This window comes from Macrobrachium nipponense, chromosome 3 (genome assembly GCF_015104395.2).
Source record: "Macrobrachium nipponense isolate FS-2020 chromosome 3, ASM1510439v2, whole genome shotgun sequence".
Classification (NCBI taxonomy): Eukaryota; Metazoa; Arthropoda; class Malacostraca; order Decapoda; family Palaemonidae; genus Macrobrachium; species Macrobrachium nipponense.
The window spans coordinates 68,361,814-68,379,313 of record NC_087202.1 but is presented as its reverse complement, the minus strand read 5'-3'; the positions used below and the strand labels follow the sequence as shown (position 1 = coordinate 68,379,313).

The window sequence follows — 17,500 nt, the reverse complement described above, 5'->3', positions numbered from 1 at the left end:
AACAGAAGAAAAAGTGGACTTTTGGAGCCATAGTCAAATCAAGTGGGATGTTGATCATGATTTTCGTACTCTCCTCTCTCTCTCTCTCAGAGATAAAAATATATAGCTTAGCCCGAGATGAGGGTATGGGAAACTCGTCGCTTCGATCGAGACCATTTGTTTTATAACATAGCCCATTCCAGGACAATAATGATCGTCCATGGATGAGAGACGGCGGGTCTGTAGGGGTATTCGGTTCACCACCGTAACTAGGCGTTCTTTGTAGGAGTGTCGTTCTGCAGTAGTCTAGATAAACCATTTGGTAATGAGGGTTGACATATCTTGATGGCTTTGTTAAAGTTGAGTGCTTAGCTGAATCTCTCTCTCTCTCTCTCTCTCTCTCTCTCTCTCTCTCTCTCTCTCTCTCTCTCTCTCTCTCTCTCATATAATATCTATGATGGATTATACTTAGCCAACCGTTAATATATGCTGAATTATGTGACTTCGTTTGGAGTATGCAAGGTTTCACGGGCCCATTTCATCTTGTACACACAGCACTGTATATATTAACTCTTAGCTCTTGGATACAAATATATTCTCAGCATTGTATGATTGTATGCCGTTTTGTACTAGGTACGCAAGTATTTTGTATATGATTGTTTCTTTGTTTGAAGTTTCGTTTTTTTCTTATAATCTCGGTTGGAGGCAGTGAAACTTGTCAAATACGTAAACACTTACAACATTATTTTATCAGTAGTATATATTAGTGTCGTAATCATTGTGCATCATTGAATGTCATCAGTGAAAATTTCGTCGATGTCAACTAAAGTACTTCTGACATTACAGGCATGTTTTGTTTAAAAACTGAAAGTGTTTTTCATATGACAGAATTTATTGGCACCATAGAAATGGCTCGGAACTGTGAAAGTTTGTTTTTTCTGAGAAATCTCGTGCTTGATAGATAGTATATCCTCACCAATTAGGATATTGTGATACCATCTCCCTTGGAAAGCAGCAACCCAATTGATTCGTACGAATAAAAAAGATTAATTAAGAAAAAACCTGAACCACAAAAAACAAAAACCTGAACCACCAAATTCCGACATTTCACCTTGTTAAGCAACCTGCAGACTGACATAAAGAAAATGGGTGTTTTCTGCGAAGTTCCAAATGTGTTCGAACCTGTGGAAACAACCACCTTGGAATGGGTATTCGAACACCTCTTCAGATTTCGGCCATACAGCCCATACTCCTGTGGTCGGTACCAGGTAAGGGAGGTTTTACCCCACCCCCACCCCTTTCCCGTGATTGGATTTGTGCTTAACCTCTTGTGGATTAACTTCTTACTTGTGTCTAATCATCTCATTATAGTTAATTAACTTCTTGGTGTTTTTGGGTGACAGCAGTGAATCGGATTTGTTTTCTATAAAAGATTTTTTTAATGAAACGATGATGTGTGGTTTTTTTTTAGCCCTTTCCAACATAGTGAGGAGGTATTTAATTTTTCTCAACATATAGAAACGTGTGTGTCGTAAATGTTGAGGGTAGCTCGTTCATGGTCCAGTAAAAAAAATCGAACGTATCTCTTTGGTAGGGGGACAACAGTAAAAATATTCCAGTTTTAATAACATAAACCACTCTTCCCTAAAATTTGTATTTTAAGCTTGTAATAATCATATAAGGTATACAATAGCTTTTTTAATGTACATTTATTTCTGCTGCATTATTACATTGTTGATTTTCTTGATTGTGAGCTCTTTGGCAGAAGAACAAAATTATAGTATAGATAATGTTTTGGAGACCATTAATGAGTAAAATGAAAATCCAGTTTGAAAAAATTTCTTGACAATTATTAGAAAAAAGGAGTAGTTTTTTCTGCTTAGTTAAACTGAGTAAGTGATCAGGTTTAGACCTTACTGACTTATCTATTTATCACTTAAATATCATTGCTGTGTCCCTGGACTTTTGTACACTTCAAAATAAAAGTTATGTTGCATCAGTGTTGTTAACGTAAATGTTCATTGCGGTCTTGCCCATAGCTAATTGCAGTAAATGGATAGGGTAATAGATGACTTTAAAAATGTTCTGTCTTTCGCATATGATAACAAACTGAATGTATAAAGAAGCCAATGCTTGCATAACTATAGTAATATGTGAATGTTAAATTGCAAGCTTGAGGGAAGAGAGTGTGTACCCTTTTATTACCAAGTCGCATTGCGTTAAACCTCCTAATGTATGATTTAGTTGACCCTGTTTGTTTTGTAGCCTCAGTTTTGCATATTCTATCCAAGCCTTACGGTAGATTTTGCCTGATTGCCATTGATGAATCCTTATCACAGAGTTGTTGCAAATTTTATTGCCACTTTTGTGAAGCATTCTATGTAAAATGGGACTCAGTGCACAAGTGCTAACTATAAATCTTATGTATTTGTTACATATATTTATCTTCCTTGTTTGTAGGACTTTGATTTATACTTACGATATAGGTATAAATTAATTATTTTGGTCAACACGGGAGTTTTTTTTTATATTAGTATCTCTTTGCCGTGAGTTATCTTCAGTTTTGTAACTCACAGTTTACGTATAGTTCAGGGAAAGCATCTTAGGAATTATGAGACCCTTCTTCAGCTAAACCAAACTTATGCATGAAAAGTACTTACCGGAGTAGATTTTTTTAACAATGTTTTATTATTTACGCCGGTAGACTAAGAATCACTGACACTTTGATGCAAGACATTTTGTAATTTTCGTCCATCAAATTTTCGGTTGCCGGAAACGTCATGTGTTATTGCAGGCTCTCCCTTTGGGTTCAGGACTTCTATAATAGTTTTACACTCTGATTTATTGTACCATCTTCAGCAGCCCTCATGGGACGCCGCCCTCCTCTCCTTCCGCGGTGATGGTGGTGGGCGGCCGGCCGTCCCCGGCACCCACCCCAGTGCTGGGTCCTCCGCCCATCCGCGCCTACTGCATGGGGGCACTTGGCATCAGCATTACTATACTACCACACCTCATCCTCCTCATCCTAACCCCCACCAGCAGCAGCACCCCAGTTCCACCCCCGCCACTCCCATGGCCGCCCATACGCCCATGTTGCCCCACGGGCCTTCTCCGTTGGTGCGGTCGGGATCTGTGCCTGGTGAAGGAGGCGGGTCGAGTGTGACTGGGGAGGCTGACGATCAACTGCCGCCCCTGAGACCTCCCCGAGCCACCGACGCTGAGTCAGTGGTTGCGGGTGTGGGTATGACAGGGCGTGGGATGTCCCGCTCAGTCTCAGACTCGACTCTTCGTCAGGCTGCCTCGAGGGCAGCCCTTCATCTTCCCCTCCCTGTCACCTCTCTTATGCATTTCAAGGTACACCTGTTTATCACTGCGCGGCAAACAAACTGTCACTGGTTAGAGATCTTGACACGACACAGTCAGTGTTGTGTTCTCTTAGCTTTATCCTAGACTAATTCCTTAACTCTGTTCCTCATTTTTCTTTTTATTCCTTAGTCATGGTTTTCTCAGAAATGTGTAATTATAATCACACTAATGTTTTATTTACAATAGGTGAAGAATCCAAGGAGTGAAACAGGTAGATTTTTGTAAATGTAATATGTATATAGACCAGCAGATTTTTTTTGCCTGTGTTGGTTCTGTTTAATGAGAGTTGTAAATGCAGTAATACAGCTGGCCAAACTGTGTAAACACAAGGCAATTTAACTAGTTATTATGGTCTTTTTATTGAGAATACACTTGGTCCCATTTTAAAAGAAAAACATGACAGACACTCTGTCAAGAAGCAACAGACCAATACAAGTTTCTTTTTATCTTCAAGTTCTACAAGAACTAGGAACCAATTAGGGGAAGTTCTTTCCTTTAAGAGTAAGACAAACAACCTTGGGGTTAGGTTACTTCCTCTTTACACATTTAACATTGCTAGGTTTGATTTTTTTTTTATTTTTTTTTTCTTTTTCTTTTTTTTTCCCTCCAGTCACCCTCAATGGAAATTGATTAAAGATCCACTATTGAATGCCTGATTCCCCTTACTTTTATTTTATTTTTTTTTAGCATGTCTTATCCTTTGCTAATTATAGAACTGTTTAGCGATAACTTGTTTGCCATTGGTTTGGTGATCAAAATGTCATTAAATCTTTTGTTGATTGTCGGCTATGGTTAGGTTTTATCACTTAAGCAATTTTTTCAAACACCACGCGTGCACTGGTGAGGCAATCATCTCTTCAATAAATTTTGAGACAGCCCTGACATGGCATAATAACTGCGAGCATGGGCAGATCACTAGTATAAATGTGCAAGATTTTTTTTTATTTTTTTTTTTACCTGTTTGATATATCCTTTTGATAAGTCCTTTGTTAATGTAGTTGTAATCATATCCCCAATAGCTTATTGTCTTTCTGTTAAAGTAGATATCTCCTTTATGTACCATACCTCATGTATCACGGAAAGTGAAAGACCAGAGCAATATGCGTCATGTTAGGTAAATTTCATATTTTCAATTGCAAGAAGTTTAAGACTGATCTCATGTCGTAGTGATTACCATTACATCTGTTGTTCTTTGAGATTTGTTAATAAAACTTCTCCAGACAAAACCCATTTTCTTTGACATTATTGGATGGCTTTTTTTTTTTTTTTTTTTTTACTTTATTGCTATGTATACATCAATCTGTGTTGTTTTTTTTTTTATTGTAGTACGTATGTGCAGTTGTTCATGGTTACTGTACATGATCAGTTATAAATCATGTTTTTTTGGAATAATTTCAACATGAGTTTTTTGAAGCACATAAATATTATTAAAAACATTATTTATGATTTTTTTTTATGCAGGATATGAAACTAATTTGGTCTTTGCTTACAGAAGGAACTGAGTTTGGTTCGTCGTGGTAGTCGGGTGCCTCCTGGTCAGAGGAAGAGTTTCATTGCAACAACTTCTCCAACCCTCCCACGATGCCACTCACCCCTTAGTCAGAGTAAGTTACAGCATTTGGAATAAATATTACAATATCTACCTGATGCATTGTTGTGTTGAGAGAAAAAGTTATAGCGTGAGTAAAATTTTGAATGATCTTAAACAGCTGCAAGAGCAAAGTCAACCATTGAATAGGTATATGAAAAGATGTTCAGTCCTTTTCTTGCAGTAGCTGAAATAAATAGCAATAAACTACTTTTATATATACCACCTCAAAAGGCAGTTTATCAGAGATTGCCTGACAAAAACCAAAAAAACTATTTTTACCAAAGACTTTTTTACAGATAAATTTTCACCCATTTGACCTGTTAAATTTGACCCTACGTTTCTTTTATCACATTAGAATTAAGGGTAACTCTGCAACTTTAAAGTGACACCTAAATGTAACTTGTTTTAAATGACGTCAGAGGAACATAACTAAAGCCATTCTTAATCAGGAATCATAAAAATTTTTTGCATCTCTTGTTTTGATTGCATAGTAGCTGGCATAAACAGGAATTTACTGCAGTTTTGTAGTGCAGAATAAACCCACAAATCTCATTTACTTTGCGCTTGTCAATTCTTTATTCACAACTAGGTGAAGAGTTCCCACTACTATTTGTTTTTACTTCATTTTTTTAACACTACAAAAAAGTACTGATACTCAGCTTTAAAATGACACTGACTTGACATTATATAGCTTGAAAACTTTGAAGAAAATCCTTGGCAGTCTCTGGTTATCGGCAATCACAGTTTTTACAGTGCTTGTCTAGCGACGACAATAACTGGATTTTTGGTTCAGATAACCATGGACCAGCACTGTTATTGCTAATATTCGGTTATTGTCCCGCCATTGGGAATGGAACCCCCATCAATAACCAGGGACTGTCTTACAAACCCCATCAGCAACCATTTGGTGTATGCACTGGGGTTTTATTCTTACTAAAGATTTATTCTTAAAAATATAGCAGTTTTACTGAAATCTGATTTGATTTACAGGTAGCCCTATGGAATCTCCTAGGAATATGTCCCCTCTGCAGCACTTTGCCTTTGCCCCAGTCAAGAGTCGAGATGGCCGCCGTTGGTCTGTGGCATCTCTTCCTTCCTCAGGATATGGAACCACTCCCGGATCTTCTAACGTATCTGTAAGTGAATAATTGAGGACAGGACTTCTTTTCATAGCTGTGCTCATTGACAACGGGAGAAATTAATTAGAAAAATCTATTTACGTACTAACAGTTAATATCAGCTGACCTGTCAGGTTTTCACCTTCATACCAAAGTACAAATCACAATTGATTCAAGGTTTGGCTCTTTTTACGTAGAAATTGAGGGTTATGGTAATTACATGCAACATACTGTTGATGGGGGATAAGAAGTACTAACTGACTGACTTTCCTTTATAGTCTCAGTGTTCAAGTCAGGAAAGGCTGCACCAAATTGGAGCTGTGGCAGGAGCAAGTGGGGGTAGTGAAGCCCCTGGGCCTGGCACAGCTTCTGCCACTGGTTCTCCAGCTGTTGAGGAGCTTCGACATTCCCACGTCCGTCATTTCTCCTCAGGGGAGAGTAACCCATCCATCGATGAAGATGGCCGTCGCTCTCCCATGAATCGTCCTCGTTCACGGTCCCTCAGGTATGACCAAACTTTAATTTTTTTATAGTACTATATTATATTAAGTTATGTATTGCTAATTTATGTCAATCATATGGTCAGCAAGAGATACTTTAGTACCGTGTATAATTATGACAATTGTCATATGTTTTGGAATATTTTTTCCTGGGTTATTGAAAGTTGTCATTTCTTTGTGTAAGGCTTTTTGCAATTTTTGCATCAAACTACCTTAAATATATGGCTGATGTTACAGGAGTCGTGCCAGTGTAATTTTTACTTTGGGTTTTCTCAAAATATGGTACAGTATGGTGGATTTTTCAATTTTTGACAACTTTACACTAGTATGTAAAGGATCATAATTCCCATTCCACCTTTGTGGTATTATAAGATAAACAACTACTACTCTTCTCATGAGTTGACAGAAAACCTTTGATGACCCAAGAAGCTGTGTTTGAGAAGAGGGTGATGTATAATAATTTTTTAGGATGATAGGATTTGATTTCCTTGTTATAATGACACAAAGAAAATTTGGGAACTAACAAAATTTTCATAGCCTGAGCAAAAGAAGTATTAGCATTTTTTAATAGGATAGAATTTTCTTGTTTAGGCAATGCTTGATGGATGTTCATTGTATCCAAAAGTAGATAATAGTCATTAGTGGGCCCAATTTACTGTTTTTCATGGCCAAAATCTCTTGTATTTTTTATGTGAAGAGCACCAAGTGTTCCTTTTCCTCTGACCTGCCTTGAGCCCATAGCTGTTTTAATGATAGATGAAACTAATTTTTTTCAATTATATATGTGGCACCTAAGGCAGTTGAGGAAACTATTGATACATTTCCCTCTTTATCCCCCTCCCTCCCTTTGCTTGGAAAGATATCAGTTCACTGTAAAAGAAAGTGTTTTAACCTGCACCTGGAGATATCTAACAAACCCATCCCATCTGCGAATGTTGCCACTTAACACAGTACTGTATTCTTTTTTTCTCTCTCCATTCAACACACTTTTTCAACAAGGATTCAATAATTTTTCAAGTTTCTTTTACCACTGTGGCAGTATTGAGTGAAAATGAATTTCTCAAGTCTGTTGTCATAATTTTTTTGCAAAGTGCCTTTACAGAATTGTTGAAGCTATTCAGTTTTTGTTTTCTTGTTAATTGAGTAAGTGTTCTTGACTTCAAAATTTTTTTTTCATATCCTATTGCCTTGATTTTTCTCTGGCTTTTTATTTTATTTTTTTATTTTTTATTAATTTATTTTTATTTTTTGTGGGTAATTGAGCCACTTGTGTACAGTTTTGACAGCTGCTTCACTTGCTTAATCAGCTGACATTTAAATGCTGCTTTTAGTGGCACACACACATCATCTTTTTGGTTACTTGACCAATAATTTTGGTTTGTTTTTCTTCACCTTGTGCGGTTCTAGTCTGGCCTGGCTGTGCATCTCCACACTTGAGTAAGATATGAGAATACACCATCCTTCTTCCTTGACCCTGCTTGCCTGTTGTTCTGCCACACCACAATTTTGTCTCATAGGGAATTATTTGTGTATATATTTATACAGTGGTATATATATTCTATACAGGTGCTCCTTGACTTAAAATTTACCAACTTGTGATTTTTCAAAGACTTTCATGTAATAGCAGTACACTTCAGCAAAAGTTCTGATTTTATGTACCCCCATGTTTATGATTTGCAGTACAGGTTGACATTAAAAAATCTGGCAACATCCGGACCTGAGGAGTGATGGATTTCTTAAAATGCTGGCTGTTTAATGGTTACCTAGATATGCTGTACATTTAACAGAAAATGACTACCTGTACAGTCCTTTAGAGAAAGAAAATTAAACTAAATGAAATTTTAATGTTCACCAACTAAATAAAAGTTCTACAGAAGTTTAGTTAGACTGAATTTCCACTTTCTCTGCAATCGAAATCTCTACAAATGCGTTCTTTTTCTAGTGAAACAATAAAGAAGTATTCAGTTTCTTTGGAGACTTGAACTCAAGATACTTAGCTTGAAAGCAGCAAGCCAGTAATGAATAAGCATGTGACTTAGAACTCACAATTGAAGACATTGTCAGTCATTAGTGGTAAGAAGCAGATCAGTGTTGCTGTAAAATCATCAGCATCGGTGTTTGTGCTATCTTTACAGGAACTAGCTCAGCCAAGTGACATTATAAGAAAGAGATTGTTAAATAAATGACAGATCAGTTACTTAAGCATATATTACTTACTTAGCCTATCGCCATATGCTTGATGTTCTTGATAATATACAAGCAAATGTTTACAGAAAGTCATGAGTATTTCCAGTGCTGCAAAAGATGTCATAATTTCCAGAATGTGGAGGTTACCACTGAGGCAACAATGCTGGTTTTTTTTTTATGGAAGAGCTACACAGAAGGAGGTAGTTTTTGGAGAAAATTTTTACAAAGTCATATATTTAATGATGTAACATGCTTGGTCTGGAAACAATACTGGAATGTATCTTCATTCTTCTAGAATCTGAGAAAATTCATGAATTCAAGGCGTTCAAGACCTTGTAATGCTGGATTTAGATGGAAGTATAATTTGGGACTTTTTTTTTCTCTCTCTCTCTCTCTCTCTCTCTCTCTCTCTCTCTCTCTCTCTCTCTCTCTCTCTCTCTCTCTCTCTCTCTCTCTCTCTCTCTCCTGAGTGTAAAGCATTCAAGAAGGCAAGAAATCATATGCTCCTTGTTTATTATACCAAAAACAAAAAACCCTTGCTAGCATGAAGATTTTTGAAAAATTGGTTTGTTAAGCTTGTTTTATTTGCACAGCAAAAGAAGTTACGGTATTGTGGAAACTTTATCCCATCTATGCCCTGTGTATCCTGATGTTGAAGCATTATTTTCGTACCAGTCAGAACTATACTCTTTAGCTCAAGGACCAAGCCATAGTAGGTCTTTGAGTTAGAAAGTTCACATGGTGGTGATGACATGCCTGCTGCTAATGGGTATTGCAGAAAAGCTAATGGATACTTTGGCTTACATGATATTTTTTGATAAAATTAAAATTATTCAACATTTAAATGTAGATTTGGTCTTGTTTTCCATAAATATACCCTGCTGTAGGTTTGGGTAAGTGATCTATGCACAGTGAAGGTAGGATAGCTTAAGATAGAAAAAATATTTTTCAGTATTCAATAAATTATAATAGATATTCCTCACTTTTTCAAAAGTTATTTCACTAGAAATTTTGCCCAGCTTCATGCTACAAGTGTGAATATGTTTTTGGTAAGATAGGTAAGACTGTGATATTCAGTTAAGTTATTCTTTTTTTAATTTATGATTTCCACATCTGATGGGTTTCTTGGTAATCCCATCTTAAGGAAAGGAGCACCCGTACCTACTTGCATATACCTTTATGTGTGTATGTACTATATGTATTGCATATGTACTGTATATTTATATATATCTATAATACACTTAAAAGTCATGCCTAAATAGTATTTCCTGTTAATAAAGATTGATGAGCACTTTCCTTTCCAGCTTTGTTGTACTGCTCACCTTCCTTATAATCCTCATGTTTAGTGTGCGCGCGTGCGTGTGGGGATCAGGTGTTATCACCTAATCTGGGTCATGTGTTAGAGGGGTTTATATGTTGCCAATAAAGCTCTTCTTGCATGATACAAAGTAGGCAGACCAACTACAGAAAAAAATTATCTCATTTTTCAACTTTGTACTTAAAGGTGTTAGGTTCCTTTCTTTCCAATTATTTTTCCCCTAACTTGCTGGAGCCTTGTCCTAAAGCCCTGAAAGAAGAGATTCAGGATTGTGAATGTCTCTTCCTAGATGTATTCTTTTGCTCTTCTCCTAGCTTTTCCATTCATTATTTTCTTTGTGTTGATAGTCATGGTGAAATTTTGAAATCAGAGTCACTTGTCATGAAATGTCAAATGTTCCGCGACAAATAGTCTGTGGTTTAGTGCAGTGCCACAGTTCTGAATAGTGCATCATTACATCAATTGTTAGTGTTGTCCATAGATGTTAGTCAGTTGGTAGGCTGTACAGTAAAGCAAGACAAGTTACAGTATTGTTATTGGTCAATGTAGCATCTAAGCATTTTGTTTTTATATATTGTACTGCATAGTATCTTAATAGAAATATTCCTAGAGACCTTTTTTTTTATCAGGTATATTGCTTAAATGTTGATTGGTTGTATTTGTATGAAGGTTTACATTTTCTCTTCATTTAGCTTATACTTTGTTCCATTTAAAGTATTTTGTTTATTTCACTTATATTTGGTTTTACTGATTATTTTAATATTATGTTTGGTCTGCACCTGTGTTTATCTTGCACTGATTTGTCATTTGCTTTATTTTTTCATGATAGTACTGTATATTTTCAATTGTTATATAGTTACAAGTATTGATGTAATTATTAAGTACTGTATATTATCCTTATTGTTTTGCATTTTCATCTGGTAAAGAGAAGATATCTCTTAAGATATTTATAAAAAAAATTTATTCATAGTAGTAAAATTGTTCACTGTATATAAAGTATAAAAATGAAAAATTCATTGTTAAAATACAGTCATATTAATCATTTCTCTTTTTCCACATGCAGTAGTCCTATTCGATCTCCTGTGGTTGACAATGAAATTATAATGATGAATACATTGTACAAAGAACGCTTCCCCAAGGTAAGTTAAGGATGAATAATGAAGGCTATTTTCTTTCTGATCAGTGAAATATTGAAAATTATTGTCACTAAGAATTTCACTTTTACACTATGTAGTTACACATACAGTGGCTTACCTGGTTGTCTTAGTAACCCCATTTTTTTTATTTTTTTATCAAATTTGCAATTCTGAAGATATCTTGGTTCAGTGTGGTTTTAAGAGTAAAAATTTATGTGGAGGTAGTCGAGTATACTTTTTGAGAATAAATTTTAATTTTCCTATGAAATAAAAATCTAGTTTGATTGATGATGCTAAATTTTCAGTTTTTCTTTAACATAGTTATTTGCCTAATATTTGTCAAGTTTTGTAGAATTGTGAATTGGTCAGAAATGTAAGTTCAAATACGTAGTTCACTTTTTAGAGAAATAGTTTACTTAGGTAATTCAAGAGTTTTCATATAGTCAGAATTTAAATATAGCTCTTATTGCTAATCTCATGTTTTTATGACAGACCATTGCTAATCTCATGTTTTTCTGACAGGCCACACAGCAGATGGAAGAAAGATTACTGACTTTCATAGAGGACAATAAATCTTTAGAAGTACAGGGAAGTCCTGATATAGCGCAAGATTCTGTAGCAATTGCTCGTTTTGTACATCACCAAGTTCTGGAAATGGCTAAAGATTGTCTTCAAAAGTCACAAGAAAAGTTGATTACCAGCAGATACTTCTATGAACTGTCAGAGAACCTTGAGAAGCTTTTGTCAGAGGTAGGTGCAATATATCCTCCATCATAAAGCTACAGATTCTTTTGTGGCACCATATACACTATTTTGATTGTATGTTTTTCTGTGAAAAAGTAAAGTCTGTTAACATATCAATGATCAACCTTTTCCCAGACCCGAGAGAAATCACCAGATGCTGCAGCCCACTTGACATCTCTGATTAAAAAGCTATTACTGATAGTTTCAAGACCAGCAAGACTTCTTGAGTGTTTGGAGTTTGATCCAGAAGAATTTTATCATTTGCTTGAACAAGCAGAGGGTCAGGCAAGAACAAACCAAGGAATCAAGACTGACATCCCTCAGTATATTATAACAAAACTGGGTCTCAACAGAGACCCCTTAGCAGGTAAGGAAAGTTTTGTTGAATAACAGTGTAGAGTTTTGTGTAAGGAATTAAGTTCACTGATTATTGAAAAGGGAAAAACTTCAAACTTTTACCATAACTGTATACAAATTCTTAATAAGATTAAATTGTGAATTCTTTGAAGTTTCTTAGTTTGGTTTTGTTATTTTCTCAGGTTGGCTGTACAGAATTGTGCAAATTAAACTAGTAAGTCTGAAAGAAAAAGTTATTTGACTTACTCAAATTTTCTATGGTTTAAATTAATGAAACCTTTCAGAATTGAGTGATGATCTGACAGTTGGCTGTCCCTTAGAAGAGAGCTTATCTAGTGACAAGAGTGCAGCTGGCAGTGTCAGCAAAACTTCATCTGAATTTTCTCCTGAACAGTCTTCCACACCTTCTAAACCTACTCCTAAAGAGGAGGAGTATGAAAATGTCAAGCTTATATCTAATGGAGCTTACGGAGCAGTGTACCTTGTTAGACACAAAATTACTAAGGAGCGCTTTGCCATGAAGAAGATCAGCAAACACAATCTCATGCTGAGAAACCAGGTTTGTTAAATACATTCCTTTATGTGAAAATTGGTTTCATGAAATCAGATCCCTTAGATACTAGCCAGTCATAAGGGAGACGTCAGTGTGTAGGGAATGATATCTTTGCAAACTTATAGTTTCTTAAAAAAAAAAAACTTGAAATGAAAAATTAAGAATACTTTAAGCAGTATTTTACCATATACCAGTTTCATATGTAAATTTATGTATGTACTTTTCATTCTTTAAGGTTGAGCAAGTCTTCAATGAGAGAGATATCATGAGTTTTACTGATAATCCTTTTGTGGTGTCGATGATCTGTAGCTTTGAGACCAAGCGTCATTTATGTCTTGTCATGGAGTATGTAGAAGGAGGAGATTGTGCCACACTTCTGAAGAATATGGGTCCCTTGCCACCTGAGGTATGGGGCAAAAAATTCTACTTTTATTTGGCAGAAGACAGTTCTTGGCAGATAGTAGTACACTTGCACAGGTAAAACTTCAGAAGAATTTAACCTTTCCATGAATTAATTGGCCTTACTGCATGAACATTGATGTATAATTTCGTTTGCAACCTGTGTTAGATAATCTGTTTATGATGAAGAATTCTAATTATGTATATTTTTATTTTTCCAGCTATGGAATTGTACATAGGGATTTAAAACCAGACAACTTATTGATAACTGCTCTTGGGCACATTAAGCTCACTGACTTTGGTTTAAGTAAGATGGGATTAATGTCCTTGGCAACTAACCTTTATGAAGGGTACATTGATAAAGAGACCAGGCAGTTTTCAGATAAGCAAGTGTTTGGCACACCCGAATACATTGCTCCAGAGGTTATACTGAGGTGAGTAGGGAATTGTGAGTTGGCCATAGAGATAAGCAAATTTTGACTGGACTTGTATTTTTCAGTGTTTTTTTTATATTTGGATTGAAGTTGAAGTTGGTTATTTTGCAGCATTATAACAGACTAATTTTATGTAACAGATATAATTTATGTCGTTTCTGGTCTCTCTTGAGATAGTTTGCATATTGCTTTGTACACCATGTTTAATCAAATTACCTTACTCATGAAATGTTACTAAATTAAACTTCTTTTTTTTTCATAGGCAAGGATATGGAAAACCAGTTGATTGGTGGGCTATGGGAGTAATATTATATGAATTTCTCATTGGATGTGTCCCATTCTTTGGAGATACACCAGAGGAACTTTTTGCTCATACGGTAAATGACGATATAGAATGGCCAAGTGAAGATGAAGGGATGGTCCCAGAAGAAGCTAAAGACTTGATCACTGCGTTACTGCACCACTCGCCCCTAGATCGTTTAGGAACAGTTGGTGGGGCGTTGGAGGTTAAAGAACACATATTCTTCCTGAGTATTGACTGGGATTCTCTCTTAAGAATGAAGGCAGAATTTGTACCTCAGTTGGACCATGATGAAGATACAAGTTACTTTGACAGTACGTTGGGTGATAATGTTGGGTACTGTTTTTTTAATTTTACCTTTTTTGCTTTATAACAGTATAACAGTTGTGTACAGTAATTTTAAAAAGCAAGTTTACAGTATGTATGTATGCATATGATTTGTTAATACCAATTTTATTCTTTCAGCACGCCTTGATCGTTACAATCATGAATTGGAAGAAGACAGTGAAGAAGGGGGTGAGCCAGAAGGAGGAGCTTTCCCCTCATTTTCCTCATGTTCTCCAAGGTATCACAGAATTGCCAGTACACATTCTACAGATACACCAGAACTGATTACGAGCTTCCAGGTTATGTCTTCATTTAAGATTTTAACTAAAATCCAGTCTTGTTCTGAAATGGAAATTAAAGCTTGTTGTTTTCATTTCGCTATCTGTAATGCATTTTTAAAGCATAATACCTACTCTGATTTTGTTGGTCACACATTTTTGCTCTTTATGGTTGAGTTTTTCTCACTTTATTTTTACAACACTAAAACATGAATGCATCGTGTGTATAGGGTACGTACAAATGCAAAACTCATTTGCTGGAGTTGGAGAACTACCATTCGCATCATTTCATATTGTGACACATAAAGCTAGTGCCCAAAATTATGCTTACAAAACAAATTTTTTTCATGAAGAATAATGTCAAGTGAATTCATACGTACCAGACTACCCCAGCCACGGTCATTTTAAAAGGCATTTTTATGAAGGTGGGCTTGTATTTTACATTTATACAACTTAATAATGTATAAAAAAAAACAAGAATTAGATTTAACATAAATATTTACTGTGTATAGTAACTTTATTTTACATTGTGTTTTTTCAACAATGGTGGCCTCAGAAATACTACTATGCGCTATTTTTCATTTATCCAGATCAAAACCCTTTTCATACTTCCTCAAGTGTTTTAAAGTGTTTTGTCATTTTTTTTTATTCCTTCAACAACAGTCACAGCCTTGTTTCTTTATTTTTCATGATTGTGATCATATTCTTGGCTCACGGTACTCCGCAGAAAGATCAGTTCTTGTAATTAGCTATTGTGTGTGTACATGTGCTTGTTTGCATCTAGCTAAATTAATTTTCTGCTCGCTATTATCACCACAGGTTAACAATTCCTTAAGCCATTTCTGGTCCTGCTTGATGTGAAAATTCATTTTAGGAGTATGCATGATACCAGAAGTGACCTGAGCTACCAAATGTGTGTAAACATTAGGCTTAGTTATGCTGTCAAGTGTTACACTGATAGTGGCCATTTAAAAAAGTCAAAGTGCACACATATTTAAAGTAAATAAAACGTGTTTTACTTAATGTATCCAGATACTGTATATTATATTGTATTGTCATATTATCGTATTATAAATGTTCACAAATTACTGCAATTTTTTTGTCATTTTCCATGGTCGATTTTAAGCCAGAAAGGGGGCGGAAAGCAACTCTTCCAACCCAATCAGTAATATGAAATAACTTGTATACTTGAACATCTATTTGGTTTGTTTTAAACAATAACTCATGCACATGCTACACCGGGAGAGGGAGACAGAAACCTCTCTCTCTGCTCCCCCGCGATAATTGCGATAGGCTACTAGTAGCCTAACGATTTTACATGTACAATATGGAAATATTATGCCAAGATAGGCACTAACCCGCTCATGAGAAAGCTGGGGCGCGGGTTGGGGCGACTAGACCATAACTAATCAACCTTTCTTTAAACCCCAGAGGACGTCACGAGCGCGTTAGACCTCTCTCCGAACCCATTCTAACTGGGATAATCATTAAGCACATAATATAAGATACGTCTGATGACTGTATGCATAAAATTTTTTTGATCTCAGTTAAAGTTAAAAGGGAAATATGTGTACCAAAGTTACACGCGTTCTGATGATGCTCCTGAAATGGCGGACACGCTGACGACCCCCTAATACATTTCTAAGGGGCCGAAGGCCAATTTGGGAGGCCCCGCAACTATATACATTACGAAAACATAAATCAGAATACTCAACTTGGAAGAAGGAGGAAGTTCTGCAGCCGACATCGTAAATGTAAAGCAAATCTTGGGAGCTTAGCAAAAAGTGTGCACTTTGTCTCAAAGCTAAAAACAGGAATGCAGATGGCGCGCGAGTCGGGTAGTAGTAGCGAGAGCGAGGAAGGAGGAGTAACCGTTGCAACGGCTCTTACCGTGAGAGGGATTTTGGAAAGGAATTTTCTAATTGGCAGAAAACAAAACCTGTGAATAGTGGCTTCCACTTGCCTTGTACTTTATACCCGACACCCTTTGGTTTTGCTCGCGCGAAGGTAGTAACTCGGCATACTTTGCTAACTTTTTTCTCTGGTATAGATAGGATCTATTCTATACTAGAAAAGTGAGCTACAGGAACTTTTCACCAGGCAACACAGGTCTTCCCCAGAAAATAGAATTTTCCTTCGTCAAAATCCCTTTTTATGTGATAAAACTATTAAATTACTTGGGTATAAGCGCTCTCTCTCTCTCTCTCTCTCTCTCTCTCTCTCTCTTCCTCTCTCTCTCTCTCCTCTCTCTCCTCTCTCTCTCTAAAACTCTCTCTCTCTCTCAAATTGTCAACTGCACATAAATTGATAGAATGTACTTTTTAAAATTAGTTCTTTTTTTTTCTATTTTTTTTACAGACTGAACAGTCTAATGAAACTCCACCCACGGAGGGTGATGGAAGAGGTAGTGTGTCCAGAGGGGATTCGGGGCATAGTGACCAGTCTGAATCCTCTCGTTCAACTCTTGAGTCATCCACCAATACTCCTGATACAGAGAACAGAGATCTTCCTGCAACCCCTGATGTGTAAGTTAAAATTATATGCAATGTTTTTTATCCTGTGTATAATGATGCATAATTGCGAAATACCATACTTATTGAAAGTAATGTATGCTATTTTAATTTTTCATTTTCTGGTTCAGAACAAGAGGTAAGCTAGAAGGAGTTCCTGTTTGCCAGAGTACTCCTGAGTCATCCCAGACAGAAAGTGAAGATGTCTCACCTCAGGTCCAGAGAAGACGCCGACTTCACTCCCACTCAAAAGAGTCCTTACCAAGATTTTCAATATCAGGGGAAGAAGATTTATTAAGGTATTGATTAAAACCAGTTTTTTCCTTTATTAATTACATTTCTCTCTTCTGCACATACTGTTTTGAGCCTTCACTTTTCTGTTCTCTTAGTTTTAGATTGTCC

The 17,500-nt window shown here is 36.1% G+C and overlaps 2 protein-coding genes across 3 annotated transcripts in view; one reads left to right on the top strand and one right to left on the bottom strand.

Annotated features, from left to right (window-relative positions):
* Positions 1 to 17,500, bottom strand: part of LOC135221793 (putative uncharacterized protein DDB_G0279653) — a 98,247-nt gene that overhangs the window by 68,710 nt on the left and 12,037 nt on the right. The window lies entirely within an intron of this gene.
* Positions 1,010 to 17,419, top strand: LOC135221794 (microtubule-associated serine/threonine-protein kinase 2-like). The gene is given in 17 exon segments (XM_064259648.1): positions 1,010 to 1,247; positions 2,839 to 2,948; positions 2,951 to 3,333; positions 4,838 to 4,949; positions 5,927 to 6,072; positions 6,333 to 6,559; positions 7,962 to 7,991; positions 11,123 to 11,198; positions 11,718 to 11,945; positions 12,075 to 12,306; positions 12,581 to 12,855; positions 13,085 to 13,326; positions 13,470 to 13,682; positions 13,945 to 14,297; positions 14,449 to 14,609; positions 16,947 to 17,113; positions 17,230 to 17,419. Coding segments are annotated over 17 exon segments (3,228 nt in total). The 5' UTR covers positions 1,010 to 1,149; the 3' UTR covers positions 17,405 to 17,419.